Source organism: Stegostoma tigrinum, chromosome 4, assembly GCF_030684315.1.
Source record: "Stegostoma tigrinum isolate sSteTig4 chromosome 4, sSteTig4.hap1, whole genome shotgun sequence".
Classification (NCBI taxonomy): Eukaryota; Metazoa; Chordata; class Chondrichthyes; order Orectolobiformes; family Stegostomatidae; genus Stegostoma; species Stegostoma tigrinum.
This window is the reverse complement of record NC_081357.1, coordinates 93,548,233-93,572,316: the sequence shown is the minus strand read 5'-3', so window position 1 is coordinate 93,572,316 and position 24,084 is coordinate 93,548,233. Positions and strand designations below refer to the sequence as shown.

The 24,084-nt window shown below is 42.0% G+C and overlaps 1 protein-coding gene and 1 long non-coding RNA gene across 2 annotated transcripts in view; one reads left to right on the top strand and one right to left on the bottom strand.

Moving 5' to 3' along the window:
• Positions 1 to 18,869, top strand: part of si:dkeyp-110a12.4 (pancreatic secretory granule membrane major glycoprotein GP2) — a 28,398-nt gene extending 9,529 nt beyond the window's left edge. Inside the window, exons 4-9 of the mRNA XM_048530993.2 lie at positions 1,322 to 1,482; positions 1,575 to 1,710; positions 5,216 to 5,310; positions 7,431 to 7,599; positions 14,851 to 14,965; positions 18,116 to 18,869. Of these exons, the coding sequence (XP_048386950.1) occupies positions 1,322 to 1,482; positions 1,575 to 1,710; positions 5,216 to 5,310; positions 7,431 to 7,599; positions 14,851 to 14,965; positions 18,116 to 18,288 (849 nt within the window). The 3' untranslated portion in view covers positions 18,289 to 18,869. The remainder of the gene's footprint in view (positions 1 to 1,321; positions 1,483 to 1,574; positions 1,711 to 5,215; positions 5,311 to 7,430; positions 7,600 to 14,850; positions 14,966 to 18,115) is intronic.
• Positions 1 to 19,283, bottom strand: part of LOC125452493 (uncharacterized) — a 31,322-nt gene extending 12,039 nt beyond the window's left edge. The window contains exons 1-2 of the long non-coding RNA XR_007247558.1: positions 19,172 to 19,283; positions 12,364 to 12,501 (exon numbers count right to left, since the gene is read on the bottom strand). This is a non-coding gene — a long non-coding RNA (uncharacterized LOC125452493). The remainder of the gene's footprint in view (positions 1 to 12,363; positions 12,502 to 19,171) is intronic.
• Positions 19,284 to 24,084: the final 4,801 nt, after the last annotated feature.

The following is a 24,084-nucleotide window of genomic DNA, read 5'->3' as shown; positions in this document are numbered from 1 at the left end:
AACTGGTTAAGTCCACATTGATACCATATGGCTGCAGGGTTCCCAGGCGGAATATGAGTTGCTGTTCCTGCAACCTTCGGGTGGCATCATTGTGGCACTGCAGGAGGCCCATGATGGACATGTCATCTAGAGAATGGGAGGGGGAGTGGAAATGGTTTGCGACTGGGAGGTGCAGTTGTTTGTTGCGAACTGAGCGGAGGTGTTCTGCAAAGCGGTCCCCAAGCCTCCGCTTGGTTTCCCCAATGTAGAGGAAGCCGCACCGGCTACAGTGGATGCAGTATACCACATTGGCAGATGTGCAGGTGAACCTCTGCTTAATGTGGAATGAACCATTTCCACTCCCCCTCCCATTCTCTAGATGACATGTCCATCATGGGCCTCCTGCAGTGCCACAATGATGCCACCCGAAGGTTGCAGGAACAGCAACTCATATTCCGCCTGGGAACTCTGCAGCCATATGGTATCAATGTGGACTTCACCAGTTTCAAAATCTCCCCTTCCCCTACTGCATCCCTAAACCAGCCCAGTTCGTCCCCTCCCCCCACTGCATCCCAAAACCAGTCCAACCTGTCTCTGCCTCCCTAACCGGTTCTTCCTCTCACCCATCCCTTCCTCCCACCCCAAGCCACACCCCCAGCTACCTACTAACCTCATCCCACCTCCTTGACCTGTCCGTCTTCCCTGGACCGACCTATCCCCTCCCTACCTCCCCACGTACACTCTCTCCACCTATCTTCTTTACTCTCCATCTTCGGTCCGCCTCCCCCTCTCTCCCTATTTATTCCAGTTCCCTCTCCCCATCCCCCTCTCTGATGAAGGGTCTAGGCCCGAAACGTCAGCTTTTGTGCTCCTGAGATGCTGCTTGGCCTGCTGTGTTCATCCAGCCTCACATTTTATTAACTATTCTTGATATGTAGTTAGCTCAGTGAGGATTCTGTGGTCTTCCAAAGATCCAAATTCATTGACTGAAATTAATTTACTAATGGGAAAAGTATTTGCCATTGGAGCTTATGAAATAAAAGGTAGCTGTTTGTGGATGGGAACCAGAAAAAGATATTGTCTTTTTTTTGAAGGAATGTATGTTAATGGGAGGAATGCATTTTGATGGGCTAGGGTAACGTGCTTTAGGAATAGAGTTTGTACTTGTTATTAAACTGAATTCCAATTTTAATGAGCTGGGAGAGTGGCCTTGCATCTGATTGTTAATGGAAAAGGAATGATGAAGGTTGCTGGAGTTAAATGTTAAAATGCCCTTTCGGCTTTCTTAAATTTTTTGTTGTAAATGAATGCTGTTCACTTTTAATTGCTGTATTGATTGCAGACCTCAGATGATCTGTACATTGTGTTTAGTAATACAATACAGAACAACAGTTCTGCCATTATCACCAGAAACTACATCAACATCACATTCACCTGTAGATATCCAATGAAATATATTGTACAGCAGCTCAATGCTGAAAACAAGATAAGTGTTGACATCAGGTAAGCGCTCTTTGTCTGAAATTTGGTGTAAGCTTTTTGACATGATGTGGAAGAATGTTTTTTTCAGTGTTAATTCGCTTTCCTTGTTCTAGAACTATTACATTGAATACTGAAGACGGAAACTTCTCTATTTCAATGATACTTTTCAAAGATGAAAGTTATAAAGAGAAATGGACGACTGTCCCTTTGCTGAGTTTGGAAGATAGCATCTATGTGAAAATTAACATGGTATGAGCACCCTCCCCTCCAGCTGTGATCCAAACTGTGTGTCTCTTTTATAAATTGTATTGGTATAAATATGTGGGTGCGGAGGAGAATGTGTCCAGGCAAGGGATAAAATGAGAGTGTGCTCGGGTGGTTGGGATCTGGAATGGTCTGCCTGACAGTATGATAGAGGGAGGTCCAGTTGAGTCACACAAGAGACAATTGTATTGTTATCTGTAAAAGAAGAATACACAGGAAAATTGGGAGAAAAGAGAAGTGGCACCTTCCTACAGAACTCCCTAACCTTTTTAATTTTGCAGTCAATCCCTCTCCAAATAGGATTTTGGGTTCAATTGACCTTTATGGTTCCTTTTTTTAAAACTTGCGCTCAATTGTCATACCAAATGGCCTCCACCTTCGCCAATATCACATCTTCCTTTGTGCTGTGCTGTAATGTCAGTTCAGATTATGGGCTCAAGTCATGAACTGTGCCCTGTTGACATATATATTTCTTGAATAAACTAAATTATACACTTTTCCCTTGACCCACGATGATCCTTGACATCTCTAAATCCTTCTTTATCTTCCCTTTGTGATTAGTTTGTCCATGGTTCATGCTTCTTGCTTGCCTAGACCCATGTCTCAAACTGTTGACCACTCAAATCTGTAATTACAATGCTTTCCTCTCCTCAGGTAGTGGTCTTCATCCCAGAACATCTGTCATCTGTCCTCACTTTGAAAAAAGAGTCCCACTGAATTCCTTTATCCTTGAGTCTACTAGAAGGTACCTCCTTGATCTCTGAGCGAGAAAAGTCAGACATCTCAGAGGAACCATCAATAAGGCTGCCTCCTGTATACTCCTCCAGCTCAGATACTACTGGTTCACAAGTGATTGACAGTTTGATGTCACCTCAAGAATGTGTTTAAAGTGAAGTAAAATTTCTGCACACAACCTGGAAAATTGAGTGCTGAATATCAATTGCTGCTATAATTTAGTTAAGTATAATGAGTCTGCCATAGATTTTGTGCATGGTTGACGTTTTGCTGGGATATTCAGGATAGGAAGAGGTATGCACTAGGAATAGGAAATAGTGTCTTCAGAACAGAGTTGAATTCTGCAGTTCGCTCACATCATCAACATCTAACGGACTATTCCTGTAAACCAGAATTGTCATCCACAATTACATTTCTCATGCGAGAAAACTGTGCCAAGAGGACTGGGATATCATAGCAATTACAAAGACATGGCTCAGGGATAGACAGGACTGGCAGCTAAATGTTCCAGGGTATAGATTCTAAAGGAATGATAGAAAGGTTGGAGGGTGGCAAGAGAGGAAGGGGAATGGCATTTTTGATTATGTATAACATTACAGCTGTACTTAGGAAGGATATTCCTGGGATTACATTCAGGGAAGTTATTTGGGTGCAACTGAGAAATAAGAAAAGGATGATCACCTTATTGGGATTGTACTATAGACATTCCCAGCCCCACAGTCAGTAGGAAATTGAGAAACAAATTTATAAGGAAATTTTGATTATCTGTATCAGTAGTTACGGTAGGGGATTTTAACTTCCCACACATAGACTGGGATCGCCATATTGTTAAGGGCTTGGATGAAGAGGAATTTGTTAAGTGTGTACATGAAAATTTACTGTTTCAGGTATGTGGATGGACCTACCAGAGAAGGTACAAAACCTGACCTACTCTTGGGAAATATGGCAGGGCAGGTGACTGAAGTGGGGGAGCATTTTGGACCATAATTGTATTAGTTTTAAAACAGTGTTGGAAAAGGATAGACTGGATCTAAAACTTAAAGTTCTAAATTGGAGGAAGGCCAATTTGACAGAATTAGGCAAGAACTTTAAACAGTTGATTGGGGGAGCGGATGTTTGCAGGTTAAGGGATGGCTAGAAAATGGGAAGCCTTCAAAATGAGATAACAAGAGTTCAGAGACAGTGTGTTCAGACACAGAACGGTCTTGAAGGTAGAAGACTGAGAGTGGTGGTAGAGGGTTGCTTTGCAGACTGAAGGCCTGTGACCAGCTGTGTGCCACAAGGTGAAATTGCAGGTAGAAAGTATAGCGAAGAAGGCATTTGGTATGCTTGCCTTCTTTGTTCAGCACATTGAGTAAAGGTGTTGGGAGGTCATGTTGTAGCTGGATGGGACATTAGTTAGGTCGCTGTTGGAATACTGTGGGCAGTTCTGGTTTCCCTCCCATAGGAAGGATGTTGTTAAACTTGAAAGGGTTCAGAAACGATTTGCATGGATGTTGCCAGGTTTAGAGGGTTGAGCTATAGGGAGAGGCTATTTTCCCTGGGAGCATCAGAGTGGGTGATCTTATAGAAGTTTATAAAATCATGAGGAACGCGGATAAGGTAAATAGACAAGGTTTTTTTCTCTGGGATGGGGTAGTCCAAAACTACAGGGCATTGGTTTAAGGTGTGAGTAGAAAGATTTAAAAGGGACCTAAGGGGCAACGTTTCTCATGCAGAGGGTGGTGTGTGTATGGAATGAGCTGCTAGAGGAAGTGGTGGAGGCCGGTACAATTACAGCATTTAAAAGGCATCTGGATAGGTACATGAATAGGAAGGGCCAAATGCTGGCAAATGGGACTGGATTAATTTAGGATATCTGTTGGCATGGATGAGTTGGACCAAAGAGTCTATTTTTGTGCTGTACATCTCTATGGCTCTACATAACAAATGTTGATTACTAATTTAAAAAGAACATGCATTGACGTACACATATCAAAGCACTTCACAATAAATGAATTGCTTTTGAAATGCAGTTACTGTTGCAAGGTAGGAAGTGTCATAGCCAAGTTATGCACAGCAATCTCTAACAAACAACAATGTGATACACAATCTGTTAATCTGTTTTTTTTAATGATGTTGGTTGAAGGATTAATACTGGCCGAGACGCTCAAGAGGATTGCATTGTTCCTCTTCAAATAGTGCTATGGGTTTATTTACATCCAACTTAATAGGCAGAAGGGGCCTTGATTAAATAATAGTTAATAATTGAATGCTAATTTTTATATTCATTGGATGTGGGTGTCCTGGCTAGGCCAGCACTTATCAGCAATTCCTAATCCCAGAGGTCAATTAAGAGTCAACCACACTGCTGTGGATCCGGAATGAAGTCCAGACCGGATAAGACTGGCGGATTTCCTTACCTAAGGGGCATAAGTGAACCTTGGGTTTTTCCCAACGATTGACAACTTGTTTCATGATCATCATTAGGCTCTCAATTCCAGATTTTGTTTTAAACTGAATTCAATTTATAGCATCTGTCATGGTGTGATTTAAACTTCTGTCCCTAGAACATTACTTGGGTCTCTGCATTAATAGTCTAGCAATCATGACAATTAGGCCTTTGCCTTCCCATAATTAATTATTGCAGCCGAATGCATTTCGGTGTGATGTTTGGTTTTCCCTCGTGCTATACTGTCATAAATTCCTATCTTTTGTCATTAGTTAAAAGACACTTGGGGAATTGTTCTGACATAATAATCTTGTTGTTTTACAGATTCCGACTCATTTATTGTTGCGTCTAGAAAAGTGTTGGGCAACACCAACCAAAATGCCCCACTATAACATTCAGTACATCTTCATTAAAGACAGGTTGGTGTTTCATCCACTTTCAAGTAACCATCTGCCAAATCTAGGCATTGAGTCGATGATGTGCGAGTTGGAGCTATACAGAGCAACTTTTAACACAATGGAATATCTTCGCAGAATTATAGGAGGCCATTCAGCCCAATCTGTCTGAACTAGCTCTTCAAACATGCATCATTACCTCATGCCAATCTAGGTGCCATTACCTTGCATATTATTTCTATTCAAAATTCATCCAATGTCCTCGTGAAGCTTCAGTTGACCATAGGACTTTTATTAGAGAGAGATGACTGGTGATAGTTTAACCTGAGGGTCACCATACCTAATGTGAGGGGAGAGGTTGAAGAGAATCCTTCATGGACACCTCAGCTGCTGCAGGGATTGAACCCATGCTGTTGACATCACTAGCCAGTTGCTCAATCTACTGAGCTATCTAAACCCCATTCTATACCTGACTAATCGCTGAGTGAAAAGGTATTTTCTCACATTGTCGTTAATTTGTTGGCAGATCACTTTAAGCCTAAGCCTGCTTGGGCTTGATCCTTTTACAGCAGGAACAATTTCTCCCTATCTACTCTATTCAATCAGCTCATAATTTTGAAAACCTTTATCACATCTCCTCTCTTCACTTGAAGAAGAACAGTCCAAATTTCTTCAACCTACTCTCATAACTGAAGCCCCTTATCCCTGGAAACATTCTTGTACACCAGTTTTGCACTCTGTCCGATGCAGTCACATCTTTACTACAATGTGGCTCCGACAACAGTACACGTTACTCCAGCTGACATCTAACAAGTGTCTTGTACAAGTTCAACATCACCTCTCTACTCTTGTATTCTATGTCCCGATAAATTAAGCAAAGGATACTTCTGAGGAAGGGTCACTGGACCCAAAATGTTAACTCTGATTCTTTTCTTCACAGATGCTGCCAGACCTGCTGGGTTTTTCCAGCAACTTTGTTCTTGTTCCTGGTTTACAGCATCCGCAGTTCTTTTGGTTTTTATTACAGGATACTGTATGCCTTACTGCTTTCTTTAACTTGCCACTTTCAATGGCTGGTGCACATATCCATGCAGGTCTCTGCTCCTACATCCCTTTTAGCATTGTACGCCCCTATTTCATATTGTCCATCAATATTCATTCTTACAAAGTGCATCACTTCACATTTCTCTGCATTGAAACTCATCTGCCACCTACTCCACCAACTTGTTAACATTCTTTTGGAGTTCTGCAGTATCTTCCTCACAGTTTACAATTTTTCCAAGTTTCGAGTTAGTGTTGGAGCTGAACTAGAACAATTATCGTACCTTACTTTGAAACACATGATCGGTGACAAGGACAGAGAAAGGCGATCATACAGATGTGGACATTGACAGTTTTGGTGACGGAATCAATACAGGGCTGGAAGCCTATATCAGGGTCACACAAGTTACCGGAGCTGCAATTGGCTAGATCAACCTGTCCAGGGAGGGGGACCATGAAAAGAAGATTGGACAGCGTTTGACAAGAAGGATGTAACATTTCTGATCAAAAGAGTTTAATTGAGAAGTTTAGTATTGGGTTTGTACCAAGATTAATGGCCAGATAGTTCATCTGTGTTTGAAACGAATCTATCACTGTTCACAATATTCATGTTGAAATGGTTACGAATGAAAAAGTTCCATCTTGTAATTCATTTAATCAGTTCTTGTAATGTTTGGGTTGTCAATTTCGGCTGGACGTAATCATGTGACCTCCCGAGGTTAACTCCCAATGCTAATGCTTTACCCATTAATCAGCCAACATGCCCAGCCCTTGCAGGGCATTACATCTCCCCAGGCCAGTTGGAAACTAACCAGGCACCGCATGACCAAATTGACTGTCAGTCAAACAAATAGTCTGTTCTTTCCCAACTCTCACGTAAATGCCTCCTACGTATGAGCTTCGCCCCGGGTTTCTGCTTCCAGTAGCCTCCTGGAGATTTACCTTCAACTCCTGGTGCTTCCAGGGAAATGCTGGAGGGTTGGAAATTCCTAGTACAGGTTCAGCAGATGATGGGAGCAATAACAGTGATGTTGATTTACATACACACGCTCGCTCTCACCTTGAGTGTAACTGATGCCACTGTGTTATTGTTCACATAACAGCTGCCCAGAGGTTACAACTGAACGCACCCTTTTGGTGAAAACAAATGGCCAAGGTTCTGAGGCCATGTTTCGTATCCAGATGTTTAAGTTTGTTGGTGACTCCTACAAAGACATCTTCTTACACTGCCATGTTCAAATATGTCACAACACAGCTGCTGTGTGCCAGCCTGTAAGTACAAAATGTCTGGGATTTTGAAGGATATGAAATCTTTGTCCACTCTTTGGGGTGAATTCTGATCAAATTGTTTCCACCAACCTCTTCTCTCACGACAACTGTGTCACTCTTTCTACCATCGTAATTGTCACTGTGTGATCTATGTCTTTACCCTGGGACATTCCTCTCCAAGGATAATGCAATTAATGTTACTGATTTCACTCAAGATTTTAAACACATCTGGGCTTAGTTGAGCCAAATGGCCTATTTTTGTGCTGGTAAATTCATTGTAATTCTACATAAGTATGGAAAACGAGATTCAAAAAAAACAACAGTTTAGCAAGGTAGGGGGTTCATTGTGGTACAGCATAAAAATATTATTCCGCATTTTTCAGAGTTTTTACACCACTGATGAGATCAGTGCATGGTTATAGAGTGAACTATAAAATAGGAGAATCTTTTTCTCCTTAACAACTGACACTACAGTGTACTGAAAGGGCATGAGGGGCATCTGTTGTTCTGCTATCAGGAAATTGGGCTTGTCACTGTAACATCAGCCTAAACACTTACATATCTCTGGAATTTCCTCCATACCTACACCTCTCCCTCCCTTCAGGACCTCCTCTAGCTTGACACCACTCTCTTTTTATCTCCTCCAGCCATCCCCACCTCTGAGACTAGCTTTGTGAGTTCCTGCAAAATCATGGTGCTCTTGTGTGAACAAGGATAGCCACCTTTCTGGTGTAACTAGAAGATTCTTATTTAACAAAAAAAATGAAGTTTATTACACTACTGCAACTACTTGCAGATTACACGAATATGACCTACAATACTGTACAGGCTAACAAAGTGTGGAGCTGGATGAACACAGCAGGCCAAGCAGCATCTCAGGAGCACAAAAGCTGACGTTTCGGGCCTAGACCCTTCATCAGAGAGGGGGATGGGGAGAGGGAACTGGAATAAATAGGGAGACAGGGGGAGGTGGACCGAAGATGGAGAGAAAACAAGATAGGTAGAGAGGAGAGTATAGGTGAGGAGGTAGGGAGGGGATAGGTCAGTCCAGGGAAGATGGACAGGTCAAGGAGGTGGAATGAGGTGGTAGGTAGGAAAAGGAGGTGCGGCTTGAGGTGGGAGGAAGGGATGGGTGAGAGGAAGAACAGGTTAGGGAAGCAGAGACAGGCTGGGCTGGTTTTGGGATGCAGTGGGGGGAGGGGATGAGCTGGGCTGGTTTTGTGATGCAGTGGGGGGAGGGGAAGAAGTGGGCTGGTTTTGGGATGCAATGGGGGAAGGGGCGATTTTGAAGCTTGTGAAGTCGACATTGATACCATTGGGCTGCAGGGTTCCCAAGTGGAATATGAGTTGCTGTTCCTGCAACCTTCGGGTGGCATCATTGTGGCACTGCAGGAGGTCCAGGATGGACATGTCATCTAAAGAATGGGAGGGGGAGTGGAAATGGTTTGCGACTGGGAGGTGCAGTTGTTTGTTGCGAACCGAGCGGAGGTGTTCTGCAAAGGGGTCCCCAAGCCTCCGCTTGGTTTCCCCAATGTAGAGGAAGCCACGCCGGGCACAATGGATACAATATACCACATTGGCAGATGTGCAGGATGGGGGTGAGGCAGGAGGTGTGGGGGCAAGTGTAGCACTTCCTGCGGTTGCAGGGGAAGGTGCCGGGTGTGGTGGGGTTGGAGGGGAGTGTGGAGTGGACAAGGGAGTCGCAGAGAGAGTGGTCTCTCCGGAAGGCAGACAAGGGTGGGGATGGAAAAGTAGCTTGGGTGGCGGGGTTGGATTGTAGATGGCAGAAGTGTCGGAGGATGACACGTTGTATCCGGAGGTTGGTGGAGTGGTATGTGAGAACGAGGGGGTTCCTCTGGGGGCGGTTGTGGCGGGGGCGGGGTGTGAGGGATGTGTTGCGGGAAATGCGGGAGACACGGTCAAGGGCGTTCTCGACCACTGTGGGGGGAAAGTTGTGGTCCTTGAAGAACGCGGACACCTGGGATGTGCGGGAGTGGAATGCCTCATCCTGGGAGCAGATGTGGCGGAGGCGGAGGAATTGGGAATAGAGGATGGAATTTTTGCAGGAGGGTGGGTGGGAGGAGGTGTATTTTAGGTAGCTGTGGGAGTCAGTGGGCTTGAAATGGACATCAGTTTCTAGCTGGTTACCTGAGATGGAGACTGAGAGGTCCAGGAAGGTGAGGGATGTGTTTGAGATGGCCCAGGTGAACTCGAGGTTGGGGTGGAAGGTGTTGGTAAAGTGGATGAACTGTTCGAGCTCCTCTGGGGAGCAAGAGGTGGCGCTGATACAGTCATCAATGTAACGGAGGAAGAGGTGGGGTTTGGGGCCTGTGTAGGTGCGGAAGAGGGACTGTTCCACGTAACCTACAAAGAGGCAGGCACTCATGGCCACCCCCTTTGTCTGTAGGAAGTGGGAGGAAGCGAAAGAGAAGTTGTTGAGGGTGAGGACGAGTTCGGCTAGGCGGATGAGGGTGTCGGTGGAGGGGGATTGGTCAGGCCTACGGGACAGGAAGAAGCGGAGGGCCTTGAGGCCATCTGCATGAGGAATACAGGTGTATAGGGACTGGACGTCCATGGTGAAAATGAGGTGTTGGGGGGCCAGGGAATTGGGAGTCCTGGAGGAGATGGAGGGCGTGGGTGGTGTCACGGACGTAGGTGGGGAGTTCCTGGACCAAAGGGGAGAAAATGGAATACGTCCATTTGGTGTAGGTGCTCCAGGGAATGAGCTCCATGATTTTAACACAGCGAGAATAAAAAAAGTGATATATTTCCAAGTGAGGATGGTGAGTAGCTTGGAGGGGAGCTTGCAGGTGGTGTTTCCATGTATTTACTGCCCTTGCCCTTCTAGATCATAATGGTTATGGGTTTGGAATTTGCTACCTCCAACATCTTGGTGAATTTCTGTAGCGTATCTTATGGATGGTGCACATTACTGAGCACTTGGAGTTGGAGGGAATGGATATTTGTGGATGTAGTGGTAATTGAGTAGGATACTTTGTCCTGGATATGCTGAAAGGTATTGAGTCTTCATTGGAAGGTAGAGAAGTCAGAAAGTTTGAAGAAATTTGTCCTTTCCTTATCATCTCAGACCCTAATGACAGACTTGAGCTCATCATAATTAAATGTTCATACTGTTGTTTTGCAGTCTGACTAAATTCAGTTGCAGAAGCATTCATTGTCCTGAGTGGTTTAGACAGTTCAGTTTCTGCCTTTCTTAGCACTTCATCTCAAATTGTTGTCACTTAGAACCGAAACTTTCTTCAGTTTTGACAGCAGTGGCAAATATTTCAAGCAAACCATTATTGTCATAACGCTTCATCTCATTTGTGGTATGAAACCAATTTTTCTCTGAATGTAACTAACCTCAGGAGATTCTGATATAACAGCAAAGTGCTGTGATGCTGGAGATCTAAAAGAAAAGCACAAAATTGCTGGAGAAATTCAGCAGTTCTGGCAGGATCTAGGGAGTGAGAAACAGAGTTAATATTTCAAGCCCAACCCCCATAACTTTTTGAGAACTGAAAGGGAGAGAAGACCCACCTCAGAAATGTTGGGTTTTATACTATAAAATAGGGGGAGGAGGAGCATATATAACAACTGATAATTATGCCCAAAGCAAAATGTAATGGGAGTGCTAATTTTAGAAGAGAAATGATATACATGAAATGTAAATGTTAATGGCAGAAAATAGGTCAGCTTTGCTGACAGCAAACCCATGTAAAGAAATTTAGGGTAGGGAAAAGAGTGAGTAATCAAAATTGAAGACAGAGTTGTTACTCCGAAGTTCTGAGCTAGACTTGCTGCAGTGTTCCAGCAAAACTCAACACAACCTGAAGGAACAGCTCCTTACTTTTTACTTTGGAAATGTACATTCTTCAGGACTTAACATTGAGTTTAACAACTTCAGACCATGAATTCTATTTTCATTTTTTTAAAGAACATTATTAATGAAAAGAGTAAAAGGTAAGGAAGTATACAACCATTCTCTCATTCACTCTAAGATTCAGTCGAATGAACATACACAGTTAGCAGGGAGCGTAGCAATCCCCTGGTGCAGTTTACTTTTGAGCATGAAAAGTTGCAAGCTCCAACACCAGTTTATTGGGGGAGCTTCGGATGCTCTGGAGCTCAACTATACAGGGCTCCAAAACATGCAAGATTGGGGCTCAGCTAATTGGGATTGTTATTTATTACTTGGGGTTGTCTCACATCCACATCATGGACTGTTTATCCCTACAAATTGCTCTACATTCCTGAGCAGGGGGTTCACTCATTATTCAGTTTCTTTCTTCATGTCCAGTTCAAAAACTATTCTATACCTCAAGGAAATTTTCTCCAGGATATCTAATTTAGTGCTCTATTTAACTCATCCCTGATGTTCCAGGCAACATTATTTCAAATGTCATAGCTTCCTAATGTGAATAAGCATTTTATCTTGTTTAATCTTTTTTTCTGCAGCAATGGCAGGTCTACTGCATTTTGCGACTGTACAGGAGGATTTTCCTGTGCTTCATAGCTCTAATAAAGGTTTTTCTGTCCTTTATCACTCTGAATTACTGTACCCTTTAAGGTTTCCCCTTTTGTATAACAGATTTTTTTTTGCTTTAACTCATGTAATCCTCAATGTCTGACGGGCTCTTCAGCTCAATTCAGACCTGGACCTACGTCCAAATCTACCACCTTGAGGTACAGCCTCTACTTCTAACTTGCAACTGCACACTTCTTCTGTTCCAGGCTGTCTTCTGTCAAGATTTAGATGCTTTCTACCTCATTTTCTGACGTATTCTTCTGTGTTGAGTGTTGCCGTGAGGCTTTTGAGGTTTGTTTTCATCAGCAATCATTGGGATAGGCAGTCCCTGGGCTGCAACGGGTTCTGTTCCAGAGTCCTTTCACAAGTCGCTCTGTCTGCAAGTTGGAACACAATGCAGGACAATATGAAGTAGCTGTCGTTAAGCACAGGAAATGCTTCTGTGTGGATCTTTTAAAATTACACTCCTGTATGGGTTTGTGTTCATAGGTACAAGCTTTCATTAGTTGGATGTTCGTAAATTGGGGAACCCTTATATCTTCTTCTTTTTAAATTTTCTGGTTCACCAACATGTGCGGCCTCACTTGGAATATTGCGTACCTTTCTGGTCGCCCCATTACAGGAAGGATGTGGAAGCATTGGAAAAGGTGCAAAGGAGATTTACCAGGACGTTGCTTGGTCTGGACCAAAGGTCTTATGAGGAAAGGCTGAGTGACTTGGGTCTGTTCTCACTGGAGAGAAGAAGGCTAAGAGGGGATTTAATAGAGACATACGAGATGATCAGAGGATTAGATAGGGTGAACAGTGACAGTCTTTTTCCGAGGATGATGACATCAGCTTGTACGAGGGGATAGAGCTACAAATTGAGGAGTGATAGATTTAAGACAGATGTCAGAGGCAGGTTCTTTGCTCAGAGAGTGGTAAGGGTGTGGGGCACCCCGCCTGCCAATGTAGTTAACTCAGCCACATTAGGGACATTTAAACTGTTCTTGAATAAGCAGATGGATGACAATGAGATAGCGTAGGGGGATGGGCTTAGATTAGTTCACAGGTTGGCGCAACATCGAGGGCCGAAGGGCCTGTTCTGCACTGTATTGTTTTATGTTCTATGTTTTGTTTTTATCTCAGTTGTTTCCCTGATTGCCTAAAGTCTAATTCCTCTTTGATGGCACCTTGTCAGAAATAATGCAGGTAACCGCAGCACTTGGTTATATTTCAGCATACCGCTGTTGACCATACCATAACTCTGCTGAATGCAACGTTGTTCACCATATTGTGTGTCATATTGGTTTTTTCAAATCAAAATGATCCATTTTTGATGAGGATTGTCCTCATTCTGGTCTGAACAGAAGAGTGTTGTTTAATGAATAATATGAAATTTATTGCAGCTATTTCGGGATTAGGTGAATATAACCTATGTTACAATAGAGATTTAGGAGCACTCTACTCGGGTCTGAGTCCTACCAGCTCTTCCTTTACTCTGACCAAGTCCCTGACATCATCACCATGGATGCTGCTTGCTGCACTCAATCAAATACTTACCTTTCAGATGCATATGCAACATAACCTCCTCCAGCCCTACATCCCTTCTTCTCTGTCTAATACTAACCTCTCTCTACCATTCACCCTTTCTTCGGAAATGTCTCTAATCCTACAACCTTTGAAATCTCTGTCTAATTCAGCTTTTTGAATATTGTTCTTTCCACCACAAATTTTGGTTGATAACATTGGAGTCATGTGCCTTGGGACATTTTACGAGGCTAAAGAAGCTATATCAATTCAAATAAGGGGTGGTGATGGCCTAGTGGTATTATCACTAAACTATTAATCCAGAGACTCAGGTAATGTTCTGGGGATCTGGGTTCAAGCTCTTTTTTTTATTAATTCACAGGATGAGGACGTCACTGGCTAGGCAACTTTTATTGCCCATCCCTAATTGCTCAGAGGCATTTAAGTGTCATCCATATCCCTGTGGGTCTGGAGTCACATAGTAGGCCAGACCAGGTAAGAAGGCAGTTTCCTTCCCCAAAAGGACATTAGTGAATTAGACGGGTTTTCCCCAACAATTGACAATGGGTGATCATTAGACCCTTAATTCCAGGTATTTATTGAATTAAAATTCATCTGTTGCGGTAGGATTTGAACCTGGGTTCCTGGATTAACAGTCCAGCGATAATGCCATGAGGCAATTGCCTCCCCTGCCATGGCAGATGGTGGAAACTGAATTCAATAAAAAAAAAATCTGGAATTAAAAGTCCTTTGACCATAAAAACATTGTTGATTGTTGCGAAGGCCCATCTGGGTCACTAATGTCCTTGAGGGAAGGAAATCTGTCATTCTTACCTATTCTAACCTACATGTGACTCCAGATCACAGTGATATGCTTGACCCTTAACAATTAGGAAGGGTCAATAAATACTGGCCTAGCCAGCGATGCCCACATTGTGTGAATGAAATGTTTGAAAAATTTGTTGTTTAAAGTGTGAAGAGTGGCATGAATTACTGGTTGTTTCTGAGTGGATCTTGTGGTGGGGGAGGGTTTGGCAAGTCCTTGGTACTCCAACAGGTCAACAGTTAAAAGAACGGTATTAGCAATCGGAGAGCACTTCCTTTTATTCTTATAGTGTCTTCAAATTGATACTAATTTATTGTCTAAATAACTGTGGAAGACATTAGGAAGTTTGTTCCAAAGATGAACTACATTTTAACTCTTTACTTTTGAACAGAATTGTAGCAGTTCAGAGGAGGTGACAAGGATACGGAGAGATCTTGCTTCATTGCACATTGTTTCTTATGGACCCATCAGTCGAAAATCAATGAAGAAAACATCAGAAAATTCAGGTAGATCTAATCGTTAATTCATGGTGAATTTAAGGATGAAAGGTATCAATTGGTACATGAGTGAATCTAATTGACATCCTGCTGCCTGTGGCCTGTGTTTTGTTCTTCCCTCTGACTTGATCAGGGTAGACTTGTAGCTACTAGGAGACTATTACGGGGCCTCTCTCATGATAAAGTAGCCAGTATTGACAGACTGCATAAAATCTAGCTCAGGTTATCTTGTTGTTATCCCATTGTTATATGTGGGACTTCAGTACATGCAAATCAGTTGCTGTGTTTATTACATTACAACTGTGAATACACTTCAAATGCTTTTGCTCGGCTGTAAAGTGTTTTTGGAGATCCTGAGGACATGGTTAAACCTCACCTGGTTTATGGGATTATCTGGTCTTTCTTTCATACTATTACATCTACTTACACTACCCTTTTATGCACTGAATTCCAGATTATAACATCTTACTGTGTAAAAATGACCCTTGAATATTGCTGAAAGGAGAGATATGATGCATAACTTTGTTTCTTACACCCATTAGGACAGATACAAGAATGCCAAATTTCAAACAACAATACCAATATACAACAGGAGACAAGGGTGTTGACTGATTCACCAGTTGACTGTCAATAACCAAGTCATTGCCATGGAGAAAGTACTTAGGATCTATATGTTCCCCATGCTTCTGTTTATTTTAAATTGGGCACAAGGCTTGAATACATTGCTTTGGTTTACACGGAAGGAACATCCCTGTATATCAATCCATCTCACTTCTAGTTAATGTAAGTGAGCCAAGTTACAAGCTCAACTGATTACCTTATATTTGTTGATAGTGTAGCAAAACTGAGGATTATTCAGTAATTTCTTCTGAATTTCAGAATCACATCTAACCATAAATGTTTTGTTTTGGATTCCTAACTTTTGGGTCTGATTCTCCTCATCTTCCCTTTGGCTAATTCATCCATTATCTTAAATCTACATCCTCTGTTACTGGCAGACATGTCCTGAAAATAGTTTCTCCATATTTACTTTATCAACATCTTCATAATTTTGATTAGATCTTTGAGCTATCAGGCCTTGACATCCTTTATAGGGTGCAGTGACCAGAATCGAAAGACATTTCAGCTAATGCTAAAGCAACATTTTCTAATGGCTTAGCATAACTTGTTTGCTTTCGTACTGTATACTTCTATGTATAAAGCCAAGCATCTCTTTAACTGTCTTCTCAACTCATCCTATCTTCAAAGCTTCCTTTATTCTGGAGGGGTTGGCTGTTTTATTTTATCACAGGCTTCTTGCACAAAAGATAGGCTCTGTTAGAAACAACAGCAAAAATAATACTTTCTATTTTGAAGTTTTCAGCATACCATACTACACAATACAAATTCAAATATTAAGCTTTGACTATATTTTAAGTCACACTGATGACTTACTACATAATGAAACTAGAAGTAGGTTATCCTTTGTATTTATTTTCTATAGTGTCAGTCCTGAAATCCCTGGGCAGTATGCTTGGCTGGAGTATGTCTGATTTTTGGCTAGGGTCCGTGAGGATCCTGCCCTATTTGGACTGGATCTTTAATTTCAAGTTGATTCTAAGTCTGCAGGAGGATCTCCTGGGACTGACAGGAATAATACCAAACTTTATGCCCTTGAAAAGCCTGAGCAAAACTCATTATTGTTTGAATCCTAACATGAGACCTGCAGAAGGCATCGAATCTGAAACAGATTTATAGAAATACCGAAATAGTCAGAAAGACTCACAAATGAGGATGGGAGACTTTGAAGTTAGTTGGGTCTGGCGAGGCGATGGTGGTTCTGACCCAGCTGAGAACTCAAACATAGATGTACTTCTCTTTAAACTGTATCTTTTGATTTTTCTCTTATTCTTAAATTATCAAAATTGTGCCATGTTGTGGCAACAAATGAAACTTTTTCACAGTATTTTATTGTTTTTCTCATTGTAACATACACGTGATAATACAAGTTCATTCATTCACTCAATTAAACCATATCTTTCACCTAGATGTTTTATAGCCAATGAACTGTTTTGGACTGAAGTTACTGTTGAAATCTAGAAAACATAGCAGCCATTTTATGTAGAAGTTCTCACAAACAGAAATGTGATAATGACCAGATAACCTGTATTTAGCAATGTTAGATGTGGGACAAATGTTGACTGGGAGTGCAAAGAGAATTCCCCTGCTGTTTTCCAAATGACTTTATCAGAGAAATTTTCACATCCACCTAAGAGAGCTCAGGGGGAATCTTCTTTCAAACTCTCATTTGAAACACAGCACTTCTTCAATACTGTACGGGAGGTGTGCGCCTAGGCTCTGTACTGGGTCTGAGCCACAACATTTTTACTCAAAAATTAAAGTGCTACCAACAGAGCCACTTCAGTATAATTGGGCTGGGGGAAACAACTTGACCTGATCCAACTTTACAAAGCAGGAAATGAATTAGCTTTGGCTGCAGCAGTACTCAACTTTATCCTTTGAATTGGGGTAGAGTTCATATCTACTACTTTATATTTCCTGTGGAAATTCCACAGGATTCCTGGTGAAACACCGGTTCCGATGCTGATTCTATTTCCATGTTAATTTCAGGGGAGAATAATTACTGTTTGCACATAATCCTGCCTCCTTTTATCTATAAAAATCCCAACCATTAATAACAGACAAACTGACTGCAATTGCATTTAGTGGACTAGCCTAATTACTGGCTGGGCATGATCACATTATATAATAGGTTAATTATATGCATAGCCAATGCAATCTCTGGATTAGTTTTAATTGTCTGAGTGGATTGGAGAAAAATTTTCCACAGTATTCATTTTTCCCATGTTTATATTGGGTTTCTTTTTTCTTCCAGTATTTCCTTGGTGAAGAGTGATGTGGATGTCAGGGTGGGGGGAAGGTGATAGGATTGGGTGGAGCTGTGTTGGGAGGGGTGGTCCATGTACGGGCAAGATTCCAAAAGAAGAGTCATTGACATTTTGTTGCTGCAGCAGGGGAAAGGGTAGACTACCTAGACAGACTAGACTAATAGATACACTACCTAGACAGACTAGACTAATAGATACACTACCTAGTCTAGTTGATCCACCAATTTGATTTTTACACATTTATTAATCTAAATATCCTCTTTTATTGCAGGATCAATAAATCTTCCCCTCACCGAAACGTTCACCTTGGCTGGACTGTTGATTCTCCTACTGATAATATCAGCACTCTTGTGCAAATTCAGGTTTTGGATAAGAAGATCAAAGACTACAGCTCAGGCACAACTAACTCTGGCAAATTTCTCTCATTCTGAAATAGCATCTTAAATACTGTTCCTCGCAAATGTCAACATCAAAATATTTAACTATCTGAAGAAACGCAGAAGATGATCTTTCCCCGGTTACAAGTTATTCTCTGACTATATCTTCCTCACAAGGTCCAGTGATGGCTTACTTACAACTGACTGGACAATATTAATTTTATTTTCATATCATCCCTTCTCATTATCGCCTTAGTTACTCTATTCAATATCTTCAAACATGCTTCTATTTATACCCATTTCATTTAATAGAATAATGCCATTTCTTAGAATCTCTGCTCATACTAAATATCTACATGAAATTTCCTTTAGTTTTTTTTTAAAGGGTACTGCAATATTAATCTGAATTATTTGATATTTTGTAAACAAATTGTTATGGAACAACATTGCTGTGTCCAACTCCTGAACAAGTATAACACTGCAGTGCAGTCACCCCACTGTTGAGACCAGCCTCTGCCCCATTCTCTTCATAGTGTCTAAGAATTGAACAGTTGTCAAATGTTACTGGGAGAGATATTGTGGTGCGTATGCCCATTCCTGTTAGACTGTTAAGTGAAATGGGCTGAAATCAGAGTGTTTGGAGTGAAAAGGAACATGGGAAGTTTATTGGAATTAAAAAGGAGTTTCTAATTAATCCCAATGCTCTAATTACAAATTATTTATACATGCACATTTTGCAAAAGAACTAAAGTAAAACAAAAGTAAAACAAAACTTGAAATTGTGACAGAGTGTAAAAATAGTACACTCAACCACCCTTGCTACCACACTGAGTCAATGAAAATACTCTTACATTTGAGTTAGGTGGTTGCGGGTTTAAGTTCCATAAAGCACAACAATAAGACTGACATTTTAGTGCAATATAGAGTGAACAATGAACTCTTGTAAGTACCTTTTATTGGATGAAATGCAAACTGAGGTTTCATTTGCCATCTTATTTGGCAATGTTTTGAACAAGAGCAGGGAACTCTCCTTGTTCAATATTCATGCTTGGATCAACACCCTGAAAGAAATAATTGTCACATTGATCATTATCCCATTGATTTTCACGGGAGCATACTATGTGCAAATTTACATATTTCCTATGTTGCAAAGGAGGTGCTAAGGCTGTGAACAGCCCTTGGGTGGCCCATAGACTGACAGGTGAAGGGATAAATCACTGTCCCGCTTCACATATGCTGCCAGGCTTGCTGAATTTCTCCAGCACTTCATGTTTTTAACTTCACATTTCAGCATCTACAGTCTTTTCCTTTCATGTCTTATTGCAGAATAAGTGTTGAGAAGGGGCATATGTCTGGAACATATTATCATTGTTAATGTCCCCTAGAATTCTGAAAAGCACAGGCTCCAGAGACGGCATTTCTGATTTGTCTCTTGTAGAAGGTGGAGAGATATTGAGGAGCTCCAAGTGAGAAACACCAGCCTTTGTCAGACTTTAACGTTTTTGAGAAGATTTGTAGCTCAAGTTGGGAATAAGGTTGTAGACTCGCTCACTGAGCCAGTGTGTTTGGTTCCAGACATTTTGTCACTCTGCTGGGTAACATCATCAGTGTGCTTGCAGTGAAGTGTTGGTGTTTTGTCTCCCTTCTTAATTATATGCTTCAGTTTGCTGGGGTGGTTGGCATTAGTTTTGGTTCTGTTTTTCAGTGGTTTGTACATTGGGTCCAACTCAATGTGTTTGTTGATGAAGTTCTGGTTGGAATGCTAGGCCTTCAGGAATCCCCTGGCATGTCTCTGTTTGGCTTGTGCTACTATGGATGTGTTGTCACAATCTGCCATTACCTCCACAACAGACCACAACATGGTCAGACACACTAGTCAACCCAATGTACATCAGAGACATATCAGAGATGACTACAAGACAACTCAGATCCCTAGGCATCAGGGTAGCCCACAGACCAAAAACCATCCTCCGACAGTTACTGACAAACATGAAGGATCCCATACCCACAAGCAATGAAACTGACATAATATGCAAAATACTATGCAAGGATTGTGAAAAACATTACATAGACCAAACTGGAAGATAACTGACAGTAAGGATGCATGAAAATCAGCTCACGACCAGGAGACATGACCAATTCTCACTTGTCTCACTACACGTGGACAAAGAAGAACATAAAATCAATTGGGACAGTGGTGTAAATGTTACCTACCACATCTCAACTGTTTGGATGTTGGTTGTATGTTGTTGTCAACTGGCTGTCATGGATCTGAACGCTTCTCCAAGGACACAGTATTCTGCTCCTCACAGAATCTTTCCAGTATTATTCTCTTTTCCTGTTACCCTTCCTTGCACTAATTTTTACTCACTTCCCTCCATGGTTACTCATTCAATTTTCTCTTTCCTTCCTATCTTGCCTCTGAGTTTTAATCTCTCACTACTTCAATGCTCATACACTTATGTCACTCAATGCACCTGTTACTTGACTTACTCTTCCATTACTCATCTCATTACTCTATTCACTCTCCTATTACCCACCTCAGGACTCCAGAAATAATCATTCATATTACTCAATCCCTCCAGAAGTTTATCTTTCCTGTTACTTCCACATAGCGACAGAGATACCCCTTCTATTAGTCACTCGCATTCTCTTCAATGTTGATTCTTCCTGTTATTCATAATCTGTCAGTACTCTTGCCCACTGACATGATGGGAGGCTGTGACTAGTGGGTGCTGCAGTGATCAGTGCTGGGACCTCAACTAGTTACAATTTATATCAATGACATGAAGAAAGGGCCACGGGTATTATATCCAACTTTGTACTTGATACTTTGTTAAGTGGGACAGAAAGTTTTGTGGAGAATGCAAAAAAGCTTCAAAGGGATAATGGGCAGGTTAAATGAGTGGGTAGTAAGGTAGCAGATAGAGTATAATGTGGACAAGTATGAGGTAATTCTGTTCTGTAGGAAAGAACCATGAGAAATTTATAACATGTTCATATTCAGAGAGATTTGGATGTTCTCATACTAGAAACAAAAAGTTACCATGCAAGTACAGCAAGCAATTCCATGATTCTAGTCCTCTTAACTAGGGAAAACATCCTCCTTACATCTTGACTATCCAGTCCTTTTAAAATTTTATATGTTTCAATCAGATCCACTCTTATCTTTCTAAACTCTAGTAAATACATACCCAGTCAAATCAATTTCTCCTCATGGTACTGTCCTGCCATCCCTGGTATCAGCCTAGTGAATCACCACTGCAATCCCTCGATGGAAAGTATATACACTTTCCTGGGTCACGATACTAGTACTCCATGTGTAATCTACCAAGGCCATGTATAACTGCAGTAAGATATACATACTTCTGAACTCAAATCCTATTGTCATGAAGGGCTTTATACCATTTGCCTTGCTAATTACTTGCTGCACCTGCCTGTCTACTTTCATTGGCTGATGTACAGGAATACCCAAATCACTTTGTACATCCACACTTTCTGATATATCACCATTAAATAATGTTTTTGTTCTGTTTTTCACATTGAAGTGTATAACTTCACATTTAGCCAGATTATAAAGCATCTGCTACATGTTTGTCCACTCACTCAATTTGTCTAAATCACCTTGAAGACTCCTCACTTCTTCCTCACAACTCTCAATCCTGCCCAGTTTTGTCATTAGCAAATGTAATCGTATTGGATTTGATTCTCTCATCCAGGTAACTTGTATTTTTGTGAGTAGCTGGGGCTCAAGCAATGATCCTTATGGCACTCCACTATTCGCTGCCTGTCACTTGGTAAAATACCCATTTATTCCCCCTCTGTGTTTCCTCTCTGTCAAACAATTCTTGATCCAAAAAATTACTCCTAATTGCATGTTGTTTTTAATTTTGCCCAGTAGCCTCCCATGAGTGACCTGATCAAAGCCTTCTGGACATCCAAATACATCCACTAGTTTCCCCTTACCTATTCTGCTAGTTCCATCCTCATGAGCTCCAGAAGATTTGTTAAGCATGATTTGCCTTTCTTAAGCTCATGCTGACTTTTTCTACTCCTATTAATGCTTTTGAAGTGTTCTCTTATTATTGTCGTTTATAATAGACTTTAGCATTTTCCCCGTTAAATATTAGGTTAACTGGTCAGGAATTATGTTATAACAAGGTGTAGAGCTGGATGAACACAGCAGGTGAAGCAGCATCAGAGGAGCAGGAAGGCTGACGTTTCGGGCCTAGACCATTCTTCAGAAAAAAACTTTTCTGAGGAAGGGTCGAGGCCCAAAACATCAGCCTTCCTGCTCCTCTGATGCCGCTTGGCCTGCTGTATTCATCCAGCTCTACACCTTGTTATCTTAGATTCTCCATCATCTGCAGTTCCTACTATCTCTGAAGGAAATCTCTTTTCTTTATTTCTGCCTCTCTTTTTAAAATAACAACAGGGTTATAGCTACCACCCTCCATTATAGGAACTGCTCCAGGGTCTGTGGAATTTTAGAAAATGATCACCCATGCATGCAATATTTCCAGGGCCACTTCCTGTAGTATTCTGGGATGTACAGCATGGTGGCTCACTGGTTAGCACTGCTGCTTCTCAGTGCCAGGGACCCGAGTTTGATTCCACCCTCAGGCGATTGTGTGGAGTTTGCATGTTATCACTGCGTCTGCAGGGATTTTCTCCGGGTGCTCCGGTTTCCTTCCACAGTCCAATCCGTGAGATTGTTGATTAATCCTTTTTTGTTGCACAGTACCCCATTTAGATTTGTAATGAAGGTGGCATTTGGGTTGCTTGCCTTTATTGGTCAGTGCATTGAATATAGGAAATTGGAGGTCATGTTGCAGCTGTACAGGACATAGGTTAGGCCACTGTGTTCAATTCTGGTCTCCCTCCTATAGGAAAAATGTTGTGAAACTTGAAAGAGTTGAGAAAAGATTTACAAGGATGTTACTAGGGTTGGAGGGTTTGAACGACAGGGAGAGGCTGAATAGACTGGGGCCATTTTCCCAGGTCACTTATAGAAGTTTACAAATGAGGGCATGGATGGGGTGAATAGCCAAGGTGTTTTCCCCAGGGCAGGGGAGTCCAAAACTAGACAGCATACATTTAAGGTTAGAGGGGTAAGATTTAAAAGAGCCCTAAGGGGTAAATGTGTCATGCTCAGGGTGGGGCATGCATGAAATACCAGAGGACTTGGTAGAGGTTGGTGCAGCTGCAGCATTTTAAAAAGTTATCAGGATGAATATTAAGGGTTTAGAGGGATATGTGCCAAATGGGACTAGATTAATTTAGGATATCTGGTTGGCACAGATGAGTTGTACTGAAGGGTCTGTTTCTATGCTGTACATCTCTATGACTCTAACAGCCTGCACTCCAGAAGGGTTCAGACCTGAAAAGTCAGCTTCCCGGGTTCTCTGATGCTGCTTGGCCTGCTGTGTTCATCCAGCTTCACACTTTGTTATCTACACCTGCTTACCACTGTTCTCCAAGATAATAAAATGTGAGGCTGGATGAACACAGCAGGCCAAGCAGCATCTCAGGAGCACAAAAGCTGACGTTTCGGGCCTAGACCCTTCTTCAGAGAGGGGGATGGGGGGAGGGAACTGGAATAAATAGGGAGAGAGGGGGAGGCGGACCGAAGATGGAGAGCAAAGAAGATAGGTGGAGAGGGTGTAGGTGGGGAGGTAGGGAGGGGATAGGTCAGTCCAGGGAAGACGGACAGGTCAAGGAGGTGGGATGAGGTTAGTAGGTAGCTGGGGGTGCGGCTGGGGGTGGGAGGAAGGGATGGGTGAGAGGAAGAACCGGTTAGGGAGGCAGAGACAGGTTGGACTGGTTTTGGGATGCAGTGGGTGGGGGGGAAGAGCTGGGCTGG